This window comes from Littorina saxatilis, linkage group LG10 (genome assembly GCF_037325665.1).
Source record: "Littorina saxatilis isolate snail1 linkage group LG10, US_GU_Lsax_2.0, whole genome shotgun sequence".
NCBI classification, from domain to species: domain Eukaryota; kingdom Metazoa; phylum Mollusca; class Gastropoda; order Littorinimorpha; family Littorinidae; genus Littorina; species Littorina saxatilis.
In genome coordinates, this window is record NC_090254.1 from 23755167 (window position 1) to 23772832 (window position 17666).

The 17666-nt window shown below is 44.5% G+C and overlaps 1 protein-coding gene and 1 non-coding gene across 2 annotated transcripts in view; both read right to left on the reverse strand.

Annotated features, from left to right (window-relative positions):
- Positions 1-3154: 3154 nt before the first annotated feature.
- Trnar-ucu (transfer RNA arginine (anticodon UCU)) lies at positions 3155-3227 on the reverse strand. Its single transcript has one exon. It is a non-coding gene; the product is annotated as a tRNA-Arg (tRNA).
- Positions 3228-9595: 6368 nt separating this feature from the next.
- LOC138978449 (GATA zinc finger domain-containing protein 14-like) overlaps positions 9596-17666 on the reverse strand; it is a 12401-nt gene continuing 4330 nt past the window's right edge. The window contains exons 4-7 of the mRNA XM_070351192.1: positions 16651-16741; positions 15985-16132; positions 14255-14427; positions 9596-9818 (exon numbers count right to left, since the gene is read on the reverse strand). Coding sequence (XP_070207293.1) covers positions 9748-9818; positions 14255-14427; positions 15985-16132; positions 16651-16741 — 483 coding nt within the window. The 3' untranslated portion in view covers positions 9596-9747. The remainder of the gene's footprint in view (positions 9819-14254; positions 14428-15984; positions 16133-16650; positions 16742-17666) is intronic.

Here is a 17666-nt window from a genome sequence, read left to right on the forward strand (position 1 = left end):
TCCCCCCACACCCCACACCCCATACCCTCATTTTGAGATTGATTTAGTGTGACGACAATGGTCACACGGGACGAAGTCTACATATTGCCGTTTCACCCGTTTATTTAGTAAGCCATTTTTTGCACTAGTGACTGACGGATATTATATGCTTTTTATGTCATTAGTTTGGTCACTGCTTGGCATTGATTTTTATTTGCATTTTCGTCGGTGCAAAATTGACCCTGGCGAATTTACGTTCCACACACGGTATGAAAACACACAGCGGCCTGAGAAAGAGAACTCTCGGGGTTGCTTGTCCGGTCAATTGATTGAATGTGACCACATATACAAATTCAAAGTTTGTCCAATTGTTTGCTTGTTTTTTTTACATTTAGTCAAGTTTTTACTAAATGTTTTAACATAGAGGGGGAATCGAGACGAGGGTCGTGGTGTATGTGTGTGTGTGTGTCTGTGCGTGTGTGTGTGTGTAGAACGATTCAGACCAAACTACTGGACCGATCTTTATGAAATTTGACATGAGAGTTTCTGGGAGTGATATCCCCGGCTTTTTTTTCTTCTTTTTTTCGATAAATACTTTTGATGACGTCATATCCGGCTTTTTGTAAAGTTGTGGCGGCACTGTCACACCCTCATTTTTCAATCAAGCTGATTGATATTTTTGTAAAGCAATCTTCGACGAAGGCCGGACTTCGGTATTGCATTTCAGCTTGGTGGCTTAAAAATTAATTAATGACTTTGGTCATTAAAAATCTGAAAATTGTAATAATTTTTTTGTTTTATATAAAACGATCCAAATTTACGTTCATCTTTGTCTACACCATTTCCTGATTCCAAAAACATATAAATATGTTATATTTGGATTAAAGACAAGCTCTGAACATTAAAAATATTATGATTAAAACTAAATTTCCGAACTCGATTTAAAAACAATTTCATCTTATTCCTTGTCGGTTCCTGATTCCAAAAACATATAGATATGATATGTTTGGATTAAAAACACGCTCAGAAAATTAAAACGAAGAGAGGTACAGAAAAGCGTGCTATGCAGCACAGCGAAACCACTACCGCGCTGAACTCCGTTTTGCACAAGCGGCGGACTACGGTCATTGTGAAAAAATGCAGTGCGTTCAGTTTCATTCTGTGAGTTCCACAGCTTGACTAAATGTAGTAATTTCGCCTTACGCGACTTGTTAATGTTATTTATTTATGCGTTTGTGCGAGGGCGTGTGGTACAAATTCTTCAGATTCATTACATTCGCCAAAATTCAGAATACAAAAACAAGAATTGTAGGTTATCGAAACGTGACAAAATGTAAATTTAAGGGTTTTTTTGTCAATAATTAAACGTTCCAATAATCTACAATTCTTGTTTTTTTGATTATGCCAAGGGAAAACAATCAAACAAGGAAAGCAGAACATATGTTCGAATCGCTCTCTCTCAAGTTCATCCTTTGCTTTCACTCTATTCTTAGATTTCTTGTGTCCACTGAGTCGCCTGGGCCCCGTGACCCTTCGGTGACCGGTCAGTTCCTGGAAGCCCCGTAGCATTGTATGCAAATGAAGTACTCTCTGTTGCTGATGCAAGCTCAAGTTCAATCGAACAGGGGAAATAGGTCGCAGCGGATGGACGTGCAGGATGATAATCAGAGACCGCAGAGTACAGATATTTGTCTCTGGGATAATGTAGACGTGTCGTGCCTGGAGATGAAATGAACGGAGACTGCATCTACTGTCTCGGATTTTTTTATTATTTCGTTGTGACAACTGTGATTAGGAAGCTGATTCTTCATTTTGCATTTTCTGTGGGGATTGTTATTGTGCATTAGGAAGCTGATTCTTCATTTTGCATTTTCTGTGGGGATTGTTATTGTGCATAATTCCGACGCGGACAGTATCCACTTCGACAGAGGAGCCGGCGGATATGAAGACGGGTGACTTTGTGTGGAGCTAATTCAGTGTAGAGCTAGCCAGTGTGTGGACATCATTTATTGTGACGCGAGGAGCGGATATGAATTCTGATCAGTTGTGTGCTGAACTTACGAACTCCTGCATGTATTCTTTTCAGTTATGGATGTGTGTGCAGGTCTGTTGTGAATACATATATTATTGATTGTACGAATCAAACTAAATATAGTTTATATAACAGTTACTATTGTATTTTGTGGAGTGCTTGAGAAGTAAGAGTGCAAGACATCCTCCCGCCCCCCTACGAACGAGTCAGTGCGAGAGCGTAGCGGAAGTGTATCGGTAGTTGAGCCGCACTGAGAGCATCTTGGACACCCGGCCAGTACTGAAACTCAGAAAAAATCAATTCTGCGTTCTTGATAGCATTTTCGTCCAGACTGGACTCCAGCTTTTGCTTTTCTTATTTTTCTCTATCGTCCAAGCCCATAAAATCGAACAAAGCGGATTGCGTTTGGATTTCCCTCTTTGAGATGACTGAGATTGCCCCCCTTGGATCGTTCCGTGCCAAGGCCAGTTTCAGTACTGGCCGGGTGTCCCAAGATGCACTGAGAGTAGTTGAGTGCGGGAACGCCTTTTGCACTCCAACACCAAGAATGATGGCTGTGTTCCAACTAAATATCTTGACACAATTTAAAATTCACGTCACAATAAAAGTGCCAAAGGAAGGTGTCAGTAAATGACTCGACTTACTGAATACAGTACACGTGGCATTGCACCGCCGAGAAGCCGCTTGCTACATGGTTTACGCAAGCCTCTGCCAGGACTGAAATGATCAAACTAACACTGACACAATAATTACACTTTTTGAACATGTGCTTTGAAGTCATTCGGCTGAATTCTGACTAGCATCAGTAAATGAAAGGCATTAAATAAGTAAATACACTGTATTTGTGAAAATCTATTAGAATTTTGAAAGTCGGGATATTCTCAAAGAACAAAGGTTGTTGACTGATACGGTATCATAAAGATTGTTGTAACTAAACTCAGTAACAGACGAATTATTAACAAACAAAAATGGCAGCAATAAACCGAGTTTGAAGTTAGATTATAGTGTACCCAAAGATTATAGTGTACCCAATAATTTTTCTCAGTCGAACAGAACATTTTTTGTTATTGCTGGTCCACGAAGACATTGTAAAGTTGCTAAAAAAAAAAGTGACTATAGGTCAAATAAAACAAAAAAATGTGTCATCCCCGGCGGGATTCGAACCCGCGACCTCTGGATTAGAAGTCCAGCGCGCTATCCACTGCGCTACGGGGACTCCACAAATTGAGCGAAATAACATGTTTAAAAAGCTCTCCTTTGTAAACGGTGTTTCAACGTCGATTTTCTTGCCCATTTCGAATATCTTTCGATTTTTTTTGTAAAATCAATGCACAAAAAACACATGTGATCGTCGTTCTTCACGGTTTACAGCGCCAACTAAACACAATCTGTTGACGAAAGACGGCCATCGGTGCAAGGGAGAGAACACAGCATACCGGCAGGGAAAGGCTTACAACATTAGTCTCCCTTCTTTTGCGTACCATTCCTATTTTCTGAAGTACTTTCGTCGACAGCAGAGCTAAAGTATACTGAACACATGGGAATTAATAAAATATAACTAACCAATTAAAGCCGAGAGAGAGAGAGAGAGAGAGAGAGAGAGAGAGAGAGAGAGAGAGAGAGAGAGAGAGAGAGAGAGAGAGAGAGAGAGAGAGAGAGAGAGAGAGAGAATTGGATTGAAATTGATATGAATTAAAAAGATTTGAGGGTGTACACTGCTTTTTTCACCCGGCCCTCGCCCATTGAGGGGTAACACAATAACAAGAAGAAATAGAAGTTAAGTTTACAACAGTACAAATTACATAATTAACATGTCAAGCAACCAATAAGACTTTTTAAGATGCATTTCGATTCATTAGCAATGCTTGAAAATTATACATAACAAAAGAAATATTTGTTTTCATAAACATGTTCTTCGTGCATTATATAGAATCATGTTCAATACAATCAGAGAGTACAGTGATATTTCATCAGCTGCTTAATAATATTTCCATTTTCAGAAGTGTTACGTTTCCAAATTAACAGATTTTTTCAGCATAATTATTATGGATTGCGCCCCACTGAGACTGAGAGATGGACAGCTTCTTCATAAGGCAAACTGAAACCTTCGTGTTTGACCAGCATTGCAGGGAACCAACAGCCTCAAGAAGGTCCCAATAGACAAGTCCATGACAAGGCAACACAAGAAAAAGTTGCTTCCTCCCTCAAGAGGCCCAGCGAGGGGCTGGTTTGTTTGTTTGTTTGTTTGTTTGTTTGTTTGCTTAACGCCCAGCCGACCACGAAGGGCCATATCAGGGCGGTGCTGCTTTGACATATAACGTGCGCCACACACAAGACAGAAGTCGCAGCACAGGCTTCATGTCTCACCCAGTCACATTATTCTGACACCGGACCAACCAGTCCTAGCACTAACCCCATAATGCCAGACGCCAGGCGTAGCAGCCACTAGATTGCCAATTTTAAAGTCTTAGGTATGACCCGGCCGGGGTTCGAACCCACGACCTCCCGATCACTGACGGGGCGGACGCCTTACCACTAGGCCAACCGTGCCGGTCCAGCGAGGGGCTTGAGGAAGAGGAACAACAACACATCCAAAGAAAACCAAGAAAGAAAAGAAATAGGAGAAAACGAGCAAAAGAACACAGACCAGTACAAAGTGTTACCATGGAAGTGGGGAACCATTCACGCCCGTGTCAAGACAAAGAACCTGATGATAACATGCAAGAAGATGATCTGGTGAAACGGCTACTGCCACAACTGCGCCAGAGCAGTCCAGGGAGACGTCACTAGAATGGCTGAAAGTGTGTTTGAGAAACGCAAGAAGATTGAGTCACGGCTAACTAGACTGGCATTGTCTAAGCTGGATGCCCAGCCAGCAGCACCTATCAGTGAGGACCCGGCAGCTTTCATTACCAAGGCCCTTACGTTAATGGCCAATGCGAAAGCCCAGCAGGATCCCAAATTACTCCTGGACAGCTTGTTGAGCTTGGGCAAACCAGACTTCCATTTCAAGGCAACAGCCAGTCCTAAGGCCCTATGTGCAATACTCTCGGGGGTTCCTTTGAGTGAAGAGGAAGAAATTAGCTTTACAAGTGACATCAACGGGGGGCCCAACAAATGCAAACCGTTCGTCTTTGGCTCACAAAAGGGCACCACCCGACTCAACAGGATTGCCCAGAAAAAGTAGAAACCTGTCTTTATTACAGTGGAATGCGCTGAGCCTTAGCAGCCGGCTGCCATTGTTAGTAGATCATCTTAACAATTTTGAGACTGATATTGTTGCTCTACAGTCAACCTCGGATAGGATATGAAACCCCACGGTTGGAAGGTTTCTACTACCCACCCGAGGTTGCCCTGGCTGACAATGGGAAAGTACATGTTGCCACATACATCCGGGCAGACCTCGAGTACAAGCTTATAGACCCACCAATGCAAGATATGGAAGGACTTGGCTCCATGTATGCAGTGCAGATCTCCATGCGGGGAAGGAGGCCACTTAAGCTAGTGAACATCTACTATCCCAGGGGATGCAAGGCACATGGTTGTACCGATTGGCTCACTCAGCTCTCGTCTGATTCGGGCAGCTGGGTAGTGATGGGGAATTTCAACGCGCACCACGGGATGTGGGGCGATGACGCAGAAAGTAGCCCCGACACTCAGCTGGCTGAAGACATCAGCATCTCAGTTTTGGTGCTACGTAATGATGGCACAGCCACCATACAGGCCCAGCGACAAAGAGACAGATCATCTGCAATTGATCTTACCCTGGTTAGCCCCGAACTTGCCCTTACCACAGACTGGCAGGTCTACCCCAACACACTCGGATCTGACCACTATCTGATACACGCGACCATCCATGAAGCTGACCCTGATCCTGCTGAAGTTGGTCGTATGCCAAAGTACATCTGTGCCAAAGCAGATCGGGAGAAGTTCAAGAAGACTCTGCCACATATATGTGGAGAGAATGAGTTCAAAGACAATGACATAGACCAGTATTATGGTAACATCAGACAGGCCATCCTCAGTGCAGCTGACCAGGCTATTCAAAAACGCGCTTCTGGGCCTCAAAAGAGAGAACAGGCACCTTCCCCCTGGTGGAATGAAGAATGCATTTTTACAAAAACATATCAGAAGAATCAATCAGCCTCCAATAAAACAGCCCCTGAAGAAGTTGAAAAGGAGTGTGCTGCGGTCAATGAACAGGCAAAAGCAGACTACTGGACAGATTTCTGTTGTAAAAAGGTGCATAACCAAGGAGACGCGTCCCTTGTATGGACCAAGCTACGAAAATTCAAAAGGAAAGTGTTCTTGCCAAAAAAAAAACTTTGCTGAACGGGAATGACTACACACAAAGTAATCTTGAGAAGGCCGAGGTGCTGGCTGAGACCTTTGCAAAGGTCAGTCAGACAGCTCATATGCCACAGTCGCTCGCTGATTACCGTCGAAAGGAAGAAGATAAATTCGGGCGAGCAGCACTGAGCAGACAACTCACTGCCAATAAACCAGGACCTGGGTATCAATGAGTTTAGGAAGGCAATCCAAGGAATCAAATCCGGAAATGTTGCACTTGAACCGGCTTAGACCCCATTTCATACAACATGATACGACGGTTTCCTGAGCCCATGCTGGAAGTGCTGCTACAGTTTTACCAGCACTGTTGGGCGAGCTCAAAATTTCCCTCAGCCTGGAAAAACGCTTTGGTGATTGCTCTTCCCAAAGACGGTAAACCCCGGCACCTGCCAACAAGCTACCGCCCAATTTCTCTCACACCTCACCTTGGCAAGGTATACGAAAGAATTGTAAAAAACAGACTAGAACACTTTCTTGAAAAGAACAACATTTTTCCCCTCTGCCAGGCAGGCTTCAGAAAGAGTCGAGCCTGCATGGAGCATGTGGTAAAACTTACAGCCCACATCAAGAAGGCTAAAGCACGAGGCAGAACAGTGCTGGCAACCTTCTTCGACATTAGAAGAGCATTTGAAGTCTGGCATGGGAAGCTAATTCAGAAAATGTCCAACATGGGGATCTCAGGGCGCCTGCTGGAATTTGTCCAGGAATTCCTCACAGACAGGTCCATGGCAGTTAGAGTGGGGCAGTCCATCTCTAAAACACATGTCCTAGATATGGGGGTGCCTCAAGGAAGCATCATTGCCCCCATATTGTTCACCATCATGGTCCACGATGCAGCAAACCTGAACCTCAAGGAGGCATCATTGTCTCCGTTTGCCGATGACATGGCCCTCTGGGAAGCAGTCAACTGCAAGTCAGAAAGAACAATCAAAACAGAAATGGGGCGGTACCAAGCAAAAGTCGACTAGATCTCTGACTACATGCAGACGAATGGCTTTAAGCTATCTACCGGAAAAACCGTGTTCATGGCCTTCACAGGAGTGCAGCTTGTCAAAAGGACATGTTCTATTACCATAAATGGGGTGCAGCTGGTGCCAGCAGATAAAACTAAGTTCTTGGGAGTGACATTCACAAGCTCTCTCAGTTGGGGCCCACACATAGACTCACTTGTGAGAAAAGCTCAACGCTCTCTAAACCTGATTAAGGTTCTGAGCAGAGAGTCGTGGGCAGCCGGAAAACCATTGATCCATCTTGTCCGTGCCCTTGTTCGGTCGCGCCTCAGCTACGTCCAAGAGGCTTTCTTTGCAGCTCCTGACAGTCAGTGGGTAAAAAATTGAAAGAGTAGAGAGAGCCGCCCTCGTTCATGTTTTGCTGTTCTTGAATGAGCTTCCATGTCCGATGCTGATATATCTTCGCGGCACTTGGTGCAAAACGCGAAATGTATGCCGCGTCTTGTCGATTCGGAGATGAAGTCATACTCTTGTTTGTAACTCTTTTTAAATTTTACAAGAACTTTCGGGCCGACTTTCGGCCGCTGGACCGTTGTTTTCTTCATTTTGTGGTCGTCTGCTGCTGCTTCTTCTTCTGCTTCTCATCCACATTCGACTGAAGCGCATGCGCTAGCCACAAATCTCGCCTATTCTCGTTTAGTTTCGATTTTGATCACAGCGTTTGTGTGACGAAGCCTCGCGCTGAACGAGAGTTCAGAAGTGAAACTACGCCGAGTACAGGCGCTTGAAAATACACTCCAGTCATTATATAACTATACTCGAAAAAAAATTTAATCGGGAAACTTTTGCACTATTCGGGAAAATTCGGGACTGGACATAAAATCGGGAATTTCCCGGTTTTCTAGGGAGGGTTGGCAGCTGTGTCTACACACTCACACACACAGACACACACACACACACACAAACACACACACGGCACACACACACACACACACACATTATTCCCATTCACAGAATACACCACGACCCTCGTCTCGATTCCCCCCTCTATGTTAAAACATTTAGTCAAAACTTGACTAAATGTAAAGAAGTCGCGTAAGGCGAAATTACTACATTTAGTCAAGCTGTGGAACTCACAGAATGAAACTGAACGCACTGCATTTTTTCACAATGACCGTAGTCCGCCGCTAGTGCAAAAGGCAGTGAATGTGACGAGCCTGTTTAGCGCGGTAGCGGTTGCGCTGTGCCGCATAGCACGCTTTACTGTACCTCTCTTCGTTTTAACTTTCTGAGCGTGTTTTTGGAATCAAGAACCGACAAGGAATAAGATGAACTTGTTTTTAAAACGATTTCGGAAAATTAATTTTAATCATAATTTTTTATTTTTTTTATTTCAGAGCTTGTTTTTAATCCGAATATAACATATTTATATGTTTTTGGCATCAGAACATGTTGAAGAATAAAATAAAAGTAATTTTGGATCGTTTTATAAATACATAATTTTAATTAAAATTTTCAGATTTTTAATGACCAAATTAATTGTTAAGCCTCCATGCGGAAATGCAATGCCGAAGTCCGGCCTTCGTCGAAGATTGCTTGGCCAAAATTTCAATCACTTTGATTGAAAAATGAAGGTGTGACAGTGCTGCCTCAACTTTTACAAAAAGCCGGATAATGACGTCATCAAAGACATTTATCGAAAAAATGAAAAAAACATCTGGGGATATCATACCCAGGAACTCTCATGTCAAATTTCATAAAGATCGGTCCAGTAGTTTACTCTGAATCGCTCTACACACACACACGCACACACACACATACACCACGACCTTCGTCTCGATTCCCCCTCTATGTTAAAACATTTAGTCAAAACTTGACTAAATGTAAAAAGAGAGAAAACTATGATAAACACACAGAGACAGAAAGAAACATAGATCCTGTATCAGAGAAAAAGGGGTAAGAGCCAGAAGCCGTGACACAAGCACACACACACACACACACACACACACACACACACACACACACACACACACACACACACGCACACACACACACACACACACACGCACAACGCGGCACACACACACACACACACACACACGCACACACACACACACACACACACAGGTGCAGACACACATACACACACACACACACACACTGGCACAGGTGCAGCCGGACACACACACACCCACACACAGGTGCACACACCCACCCACACCCACACACACCCCCACACACACACACACACGGAACGAACAAAAGAACGAAAAGAGAGTTCCTGGAATACTCATCTTTATTGCAAAAAGTATAAGCTTCAGTTATGCTTTGTCGAACCTCGGATTGTAATCAGTGCGCGTGATTTTCACTATTGGACTTTTTACTCATAAACTTGTAACATGACTCGCTTTCTTAAAATTTCTTATTTTGATTGCTTTATGCGTCGGGCAGCGAGGAATCGAGAGGGAACTGGACTCTGAGCTTTCCTTCCATTACTACGTGGTTCTCTGAAAGAAAAGAAAGAAGAAAAAGAATTCAGTGTCAAATAAATGAGACCGGTGAATAGAATGCGTTGTATCAGGTGCCGCTATATTTGTATCCGTCTCTCGCCGAGCGTTCTGTTGGTGTGTATGTATCCCCTCTTTTTCTCTCACAAACACACCGTGTTGTTAGTCCTTCGTTTCTGAAGATGACCATGCACAGACTCACAGTACGCTTAGATTTCTGGTCTCAGTGATGGGTCCGGAGGTGGCTGATGAGGCCTATCCGAATGCATACTGACAGTTCGTGGAGTCAATGGTGAGAGCTGGATGCCAGGGCCCGTATGCATGAACTAGAAGTAAGAAACACTGGAAGTAGAGGCCTCTTTTCGAAGTGGGAACTCCCGAAGTCAACTTTCTAACTGTTCACAATGCATGAACTGACTTGAACGCCAAAGTAGTGACAGCGAGAGTATTAAGGTCAAGGTCGGGGAAATTGGGGGAATCCCTACTAATACGCATGCGCACGTTTCTATCAACATGGCAGTCAACGAAAATGGCAAGGCACGTGTGCCGCTCAAAAAGAAAGTAGACACGGAGGGGCGTTCTGCACCTTTTTCAGATGGTGAAATTGCTGTACTCTTGACAGAAGTGTTTTACGAAAGAACGGTTATTCTGTCCAAATTTCAGAACAGTTAATTAGAAAAAAACACAGTAAACACCAAGTTTACAGAACAGTCTAACTGTTAAACATAAAGACGCTGTCTGGTCCAAAATTGCCAAAGAAGTGTCGCTCTCTCTCTCTCTCTCTCTCTCTCTCTCTCTCTCTCTCTCTCTCTCTCTCTTACGACACATGCACACACAGACAAACGTACACTCATGCACATACTGACACTATGACACAAGTGACACTGACGGCACACATAAACACACACACACACCACACACTGCACACACACACACACACACACACACACACACACACACACACGCGCGCGCTCGCGCGCACACATATACACACACACACGCACCCATACACGCACGCACACAGTCACAAACAAATAACCACACACTCACTCTCTCTCACTTTCTCTCATTCTCTCTCAATCTACACTCATACACACACTGAAACTATGATGACACAAGTGACACGTCACACACACACACACACACACACACATACATACACACACACACACACATACTCACCGTAGTGACACGCATATACACACGCGCGTACAGTTGAAAGTCAAGACATGATGATTTTTTCAAAGCATAGGAAGGTTTCTTTTGCAAATGAATAAAATTAACACAGAGGCAAAACCCGGTTTTTGCAGCCGGATTGCAATTGCGGGGGCTTAAAAAGGAAAAGATTAATAAAAAAAAATATATAGCTCCCGGCGGAACTTGAACCCGGAGCGAATGAACGAAAGTCCGGAACCGTTACCACTGCACCATGTTACTCGTGTAGAATAGAGGCATGATGAAAAAAGGCAATCTGAGTTATTCAGTCGTGCTGGTTTGAAAGCTCGCCACCTTCGCCGAATGACTCGAGCACGTTTTTTTCGGTCAGTAACTGATCGAACTGTCGCTTTTGAGTCACTCTGTTTTAAGCATTTCACCTAAATTAAACAAGAATGTCACAGTCCGTGTCTATGGTGCAAGGTAGGAGACCGTCTCATTGTAGCCAAGTTACGACAGTTGCTCGATTGACGCATTTTACGTCTTTGATATTGTGTCTGAGATCATTTCCCAATGAGCTGCCTTTAAAAACGGAATGTCCTGCAATTGTAGTATGCGCTGGAGGTTTCTTTTGGATGGGTAAGGACCCTTGAGATGCGATATCGTCGTATAATTATGTCAAGCGAGAGGCCCTTGACATTGGAAGTGGGAACTTCGAAAGCAAAGTTGCCAGCTACTCGGTATGCACGAGCTAAATTGAACGCCGAAGTAGTGGCTTCGAGAGTTCTGAGGTCAAGGTCGAGAAAATTGGGGGAATCCCAATTAGTGCGCATGCGTTTGTAAACGGTAGGCTTGGTGACCAGAAGAAACAAATCTCATCGCGAGTTCGTAAATGGGCAAACGTTGATCGCGCTGTAGCTTTTACTATAATTGTTGTTTTTAACTGGTTGAACGAAAGCTGTGATGATTGTCCTTAAATAGAATGACTGTCTATAATAATGATTTCGTTGACCAGAATGTTGGGGAAAATAAAAAAAGGTTGTTTAATATGTGGTAGCGAAGTCGGTTAACTTAAAACTCTTTTTGTAGTGTTTTTTTTAATGATTGTGTATCGGTAAAACTGCTGGACAAAAATAGTTTGGTCAGAGCGAATGTTTGTGTTACTGGTAAATTTAAAAAGGCAGAACTCCATTTTTTGGGAATCAAGATATATAAGGTGTAGTGAAAAGAAGATAAGTTCAGCGAATTTCATATTATTTGAGAAAATGTGTGTCCGAATTTTTAAAACAGAAAAATTGTTGTACTTAGGTGTTTGTAAATTACGTTTGTCCTCGTTAATTGTGAAGAGGATGTATGTTTATATAAAGTTCAAAGTCAAGATTGGATTTTTGTAGCCTACGTGCGTGTGTGCATGTGTATTAGACATAATACATAGACATAGAACACTTTATTATCTCAATTACGATAAACTCGGGTGTGGTGAATCACAATAAACAGCATAAAACGTAAGAACATGAATAAAATATCAAGGCGCAAATATAGTCAGCTCATCATAGTGTGGGGAGTGGGTACACACACACACACACACACACACACACACACACACACATACACACACACACACACACACACACACACCGTCGAACACACACATAACGTCGAACACACACACACACACACACACACACACCGTCGAATACACACACACCGTCGAACACACACATAACATCGAAAACACACACACACACACACACACACACACAAACACAAACACACACACACAAACACACACACACAAACACACACACAAACACACACACACACACACGGCACGCGCGAACACGCAAACACACGTATGAAGGAACAGACGCACAATTATACCCGCACGCACGCACACACAGGCAGACAGGCACTGCACAAATACATACACACACACACACACACACACACACACACACACACACACACACACACACACACACACACACACACACAGATAAAGCAATGACAAAAAAAATAGCAGAAACTTACACTTAAACACTCGAACACACACACACACACACACGCACACGCACACAAACACACGCACGCACGCACACAAACAAACACACACACACACACACACACTCACACATCGCCGCCCATTTTCATAGAAACACAGTAACCCCCTCGTATAAGCGGGAATGAAAGAGTGGTGGCCAATGACCCAGATCAACAAACAAAAGTCAAAGCTGGCAACTCAGGTTTGTATTCAGGGAAATTTGCACGAAATGCATGCAGAAGATACGACTTTTCCCTCTATTTTCTCTCTTTTGGAGCGTCAGCTCGGTTTGACATGAAAAACTGAAGAAAAGCCCTGCCTTTTTGCACTGAGAAACTGTGGAAGTAGCGTGTTTACTACTGGGTCTGGCTGTAGTACATTTACCCTCATTTACTTCCTCGTTAGCTTCCAAAGTAAACTCTTTTTTCGTCCCATGCATGCGAAAGTGAGGATGTACTTCCGATGTCACTCAAAACTTTAGAAGTAGTCGCAAAATACCCTGAGTTACTTCCTCGCTTTGCTTCGAGGTGAACCCTTTTTCCGGCCCATGCATACGAAAGTGAGGCAAGTACTTCCGATGTCACTCAAAACTTCGGGAGTTGTCGCGAACTTCTCCCATAAGCATACGGGCCCAGATGGCGGAGCCAGCGGCAGACGAGCCGGGTCCTGAAGAGGACATGGCAGGCCCCCTACCAAAGGTACTGACACCCCATAACCCCCCTCCCACACACACACACACAGTAACACACACACACACACACACACACACACGTACACTCACACTGCCCCAGCCTGGGAATAATGTCGTCCTCGACAGCCCCAGTGGTGGAGGTAAGACGAATAGCAACACCGTCCGTACAGACAGACAGACAGACAGACAGACAGACAGACATATAGACAGACGGAGTACTGACCTAGCCTAGGAATAATGTCCTCGACCACAGCCCTGGTGATGGAGGTAAGACGAATAGCAACATCGCCCGGACACACACACACACACACACACACACACACACACATACATACACACACACACACACAAATACACACACACACACACACACACATACACACACACACACACACACACACACCTCCACATACATACACACACACATACACACACACACACACGGCCTCACACAGTCACACACACACACATACACACACTGACACACACACACATACACACAAATACACTCACACGCCCCCCCCCCCCCCCACACACACACACACTGACCCAGTCTAGGAATGATGTCGTCCAGGACAGCCCCATTGATGGAGGTCAGCCGTACAGCGACATCGCCACCCAGGTTGAGTCTGGCCGACCCTGCCCAGTGTCCATCTCTGGTCAGATTCAGCTCCTTCCACTGACCGGTCCTTGCCTGCACATGCACCTCCTTGCACGGTACCCTGCACACATCCATAGCAAGACACTCCATTACTTGAACATGTACGACACCAACACACGAGGCTACAGTAAAAGTTAAACTAACAAGAAATTCCTTCGAGGTAGGAAAAACATCCCCGTTGGTCAAAGGGAAATAACCATTCTCACTGCACCCATTCTCACTGCCACCAACTGAGAAGGTTATTTCCCTTTGACCATGAATATGTTTCTCTATAAGTCCTTGTAGAATCTTAATCCACCAATAACTCCCTATAACCGTGTGACGGTTTGACTGGTCCCAATTTTTGTAAGGACCGTCTCAGGAATGTATAGAACCTGTTCACCAAGTTTGGTGACGATCGGTCCGTTCATTCTTGAGATCTATATGCGAACACAAACACACAAACACACAAACAAACAAACAAACACATCGACCGAAACCTATACACACCCCTATACCGGGGGTGTAATGAAGGGCAGACAAGATGGGGTAATGAAAGCTAGTGATAGTGTGTGTATACTTGTATTTTATATTCCTTTGAAGCTCCAATTTGAAGTAGAATGTTCCTTACTGTTTCCGGCCTTACTATTATTTACTACAGGAAGGATAAAGGAGTAGGATACTTCGATCGACCGGCGCTTTGATGCAAGCTCCTGTGGTTTTACCTGGAGTTCCTGACTTGCAGCTTGACTATACCAAGCGTTGGATCCCTGCAGCCAGTACTGTATGAATGTGTTAAACACGGAACACTAAACCGCTTGAATACATATGTCTTACAACTCGTCTCCGCTCAGACAGACAGACAGACAGACAGACAGACAGTCTGAAAGTAACAGGTTTACGTTCCTGACTTGCAGCTTGATGTACCAAGCGTTGGACCCATGCAGCCTGTACTGTATGAAGGTGTTACACGCGGGACACTAAACCGCTTGAATCATATGTCTTACAAATCGTCTCCGCTCAGACAGACAAACAGACAGACAGACAGACAGACAGACAGACAGACAGACAGTCTGAAAGTAACAGGTTTACGTTCCTGACTTGCAGCTTGATGTACCAAGCGTTGGACCCATGCAGCCTGTACTGTATGAAGGTGTTACGCACAGGAAACCATACTGCCTGAATACATGCGTTCCACCTTCCGTCTCCGTTCAGACAGACAGACAGACAGACAGACAAACAGACAGATTGAAAGTAACAGTTTTACCTGGAGTTCCTGACTTGCAGCTTGATGTACCAAGCGTTGGACCCATGCAGCCTGTACCGTATGAAGGTGTTACGCACAGGAAACCATACTGCCTGAATACATGCGTTCAACCTTCCGTCTCCGTTCAGACAGACAGACAGACAGACAGACAGACAGACAGACTGACCGTGAGTAACAGCTTTACCTGGTGTTCCTGACTTGCAGTTTGATGTACCAAGCGTTGGACCCATGCAGCCAGTACTGTATGGCGGTGTTACGCACAGGAAACCATACTGCCTGAATACATGCGTTCAACCTTCCGTCTCCGTTCAGACAGACAGACAGACAGACAGACAGACAGACAAACAGACAGACTGACAGTAACAGCTTTACCTGGTGTTCCTGACTTGCAGTTTGATGTACCAAGCGTTGGATCCCTGCAGCCAGTACTGTATGAAGGTGTTACGCACAGGGCACTGGACAGCCTTGATACGTATGTCCCACCGTCCGTCCCCGTTCACTGCCATCAGGTCCATATCGCCTGAAAATAACACGAATCCAACATTAAACTTCCCTGTTCTCCACAGACAGACAGACGGACAATCCACACCTGGGCGCCACTGACACTGTCGTTCCCTGTGGTACTTGCCGCGTCGGCCAAAGAGAGACTTGTCTACCTCCTCTACTCATGTCACAGTGAACTTCATGTCAGGCATGTGGTGGTGCAGATGTACTTTGTAGACGCGATACCTGTCTGCTTTGCAATTTCTAATAGTGTCTGGTCAGGCCATCCAGATGTAAGCACATTTTGGGACTTGAGCTTTAGATATAAAAAGAAACAAGGAAAACAACAACGAGAACAACAATTGGTATAAATGTTATGATGTTTCATTCACTCGTCCATTGACATAATATGAAATTCACATTTCAAAACGAACAAGCTGGAAGCTGATCGACAACAAGCTAGAAGCTCACTGCAAACAACAAACACGTGCAAAACATTCCTCTTTCATCTATAGATGATTTATGATCAGTTTACGTAACAGTGTCAGAACATACCAGCTTTGCAGGAGGGACACAGGTCCTGGACGTAAACGATGTAGTCGCCGTTGATGGGAGTTAAGCCCCTTCCTTTCCCATCCCCTTGCACCTGAAAGATAAGCACAGTCTAATGAAGCTACACGTAAATATGTTAATTAACACAACATTTGCTAAAACCGCTAAACTCTCCGCCATGAACAGTGTGCTGAACCCACGACATCGGTCTTTGAATTGGTCAGACCGTTGTAGCTACATGCTGAAGCATATTCCATTGGCAGCGGTACTCATGGTGAGCTCCATGCTTAGCACTGAGTGTTTGGTGGACACTGGCGTACATCATCAGATATAAGGCATAAGATAATTTATTGTCCACACAATCTAAACAATGGATGGAAAAGTGTGGTTCATCTGCTCACAAACAAAACAACATATGGCAACAACAAAAAACATACGAAGTAAGAACACCCGACCTGAACCCACAAACATCCTAAGTTTTTGTTGCTCAATACTGAAGAGCCAGCGCGGACAGGATGTTAGTCGGCCTCCAAAGGGCCAACAATGATTATCTTCGCACGATGAAAATCGATGGTTTGCCCCTTGAGATCGGCAAATGGCCGCCGCGGGTCTGCTGTCCGGAACTGACCTTTCCCAACTATAGGTGAACTTATGACACAACTTACCCTGAAGCACACGCCACAGGCAGCAAGGCTCATGAACTGCTCGACATTGCACGAGGGCGGCCAGGGCTGAGGTTACCAACTGGGTGGGAGTCAGCTTCGGGGTAAAATTGGTTAGAATCACAAACAAACTCCAATTTAATTCATACCGAAACGAAAAGAAGTGTGGCCGTCACCAACTCCCTTGCAGACCAAACTAAATGGCAGTCGACAGGAGTTGGAGAAAACGACAACATTTATCACCAGTGCTGGACTGATCGTGTAACCTCTGCGAACGCCAAGAAGAAGAAGAAGATTCATACCGTGCAATCTCGTGGCTGGCTCCCACACGGTTGTCCACATCCTCGTGCACATCAG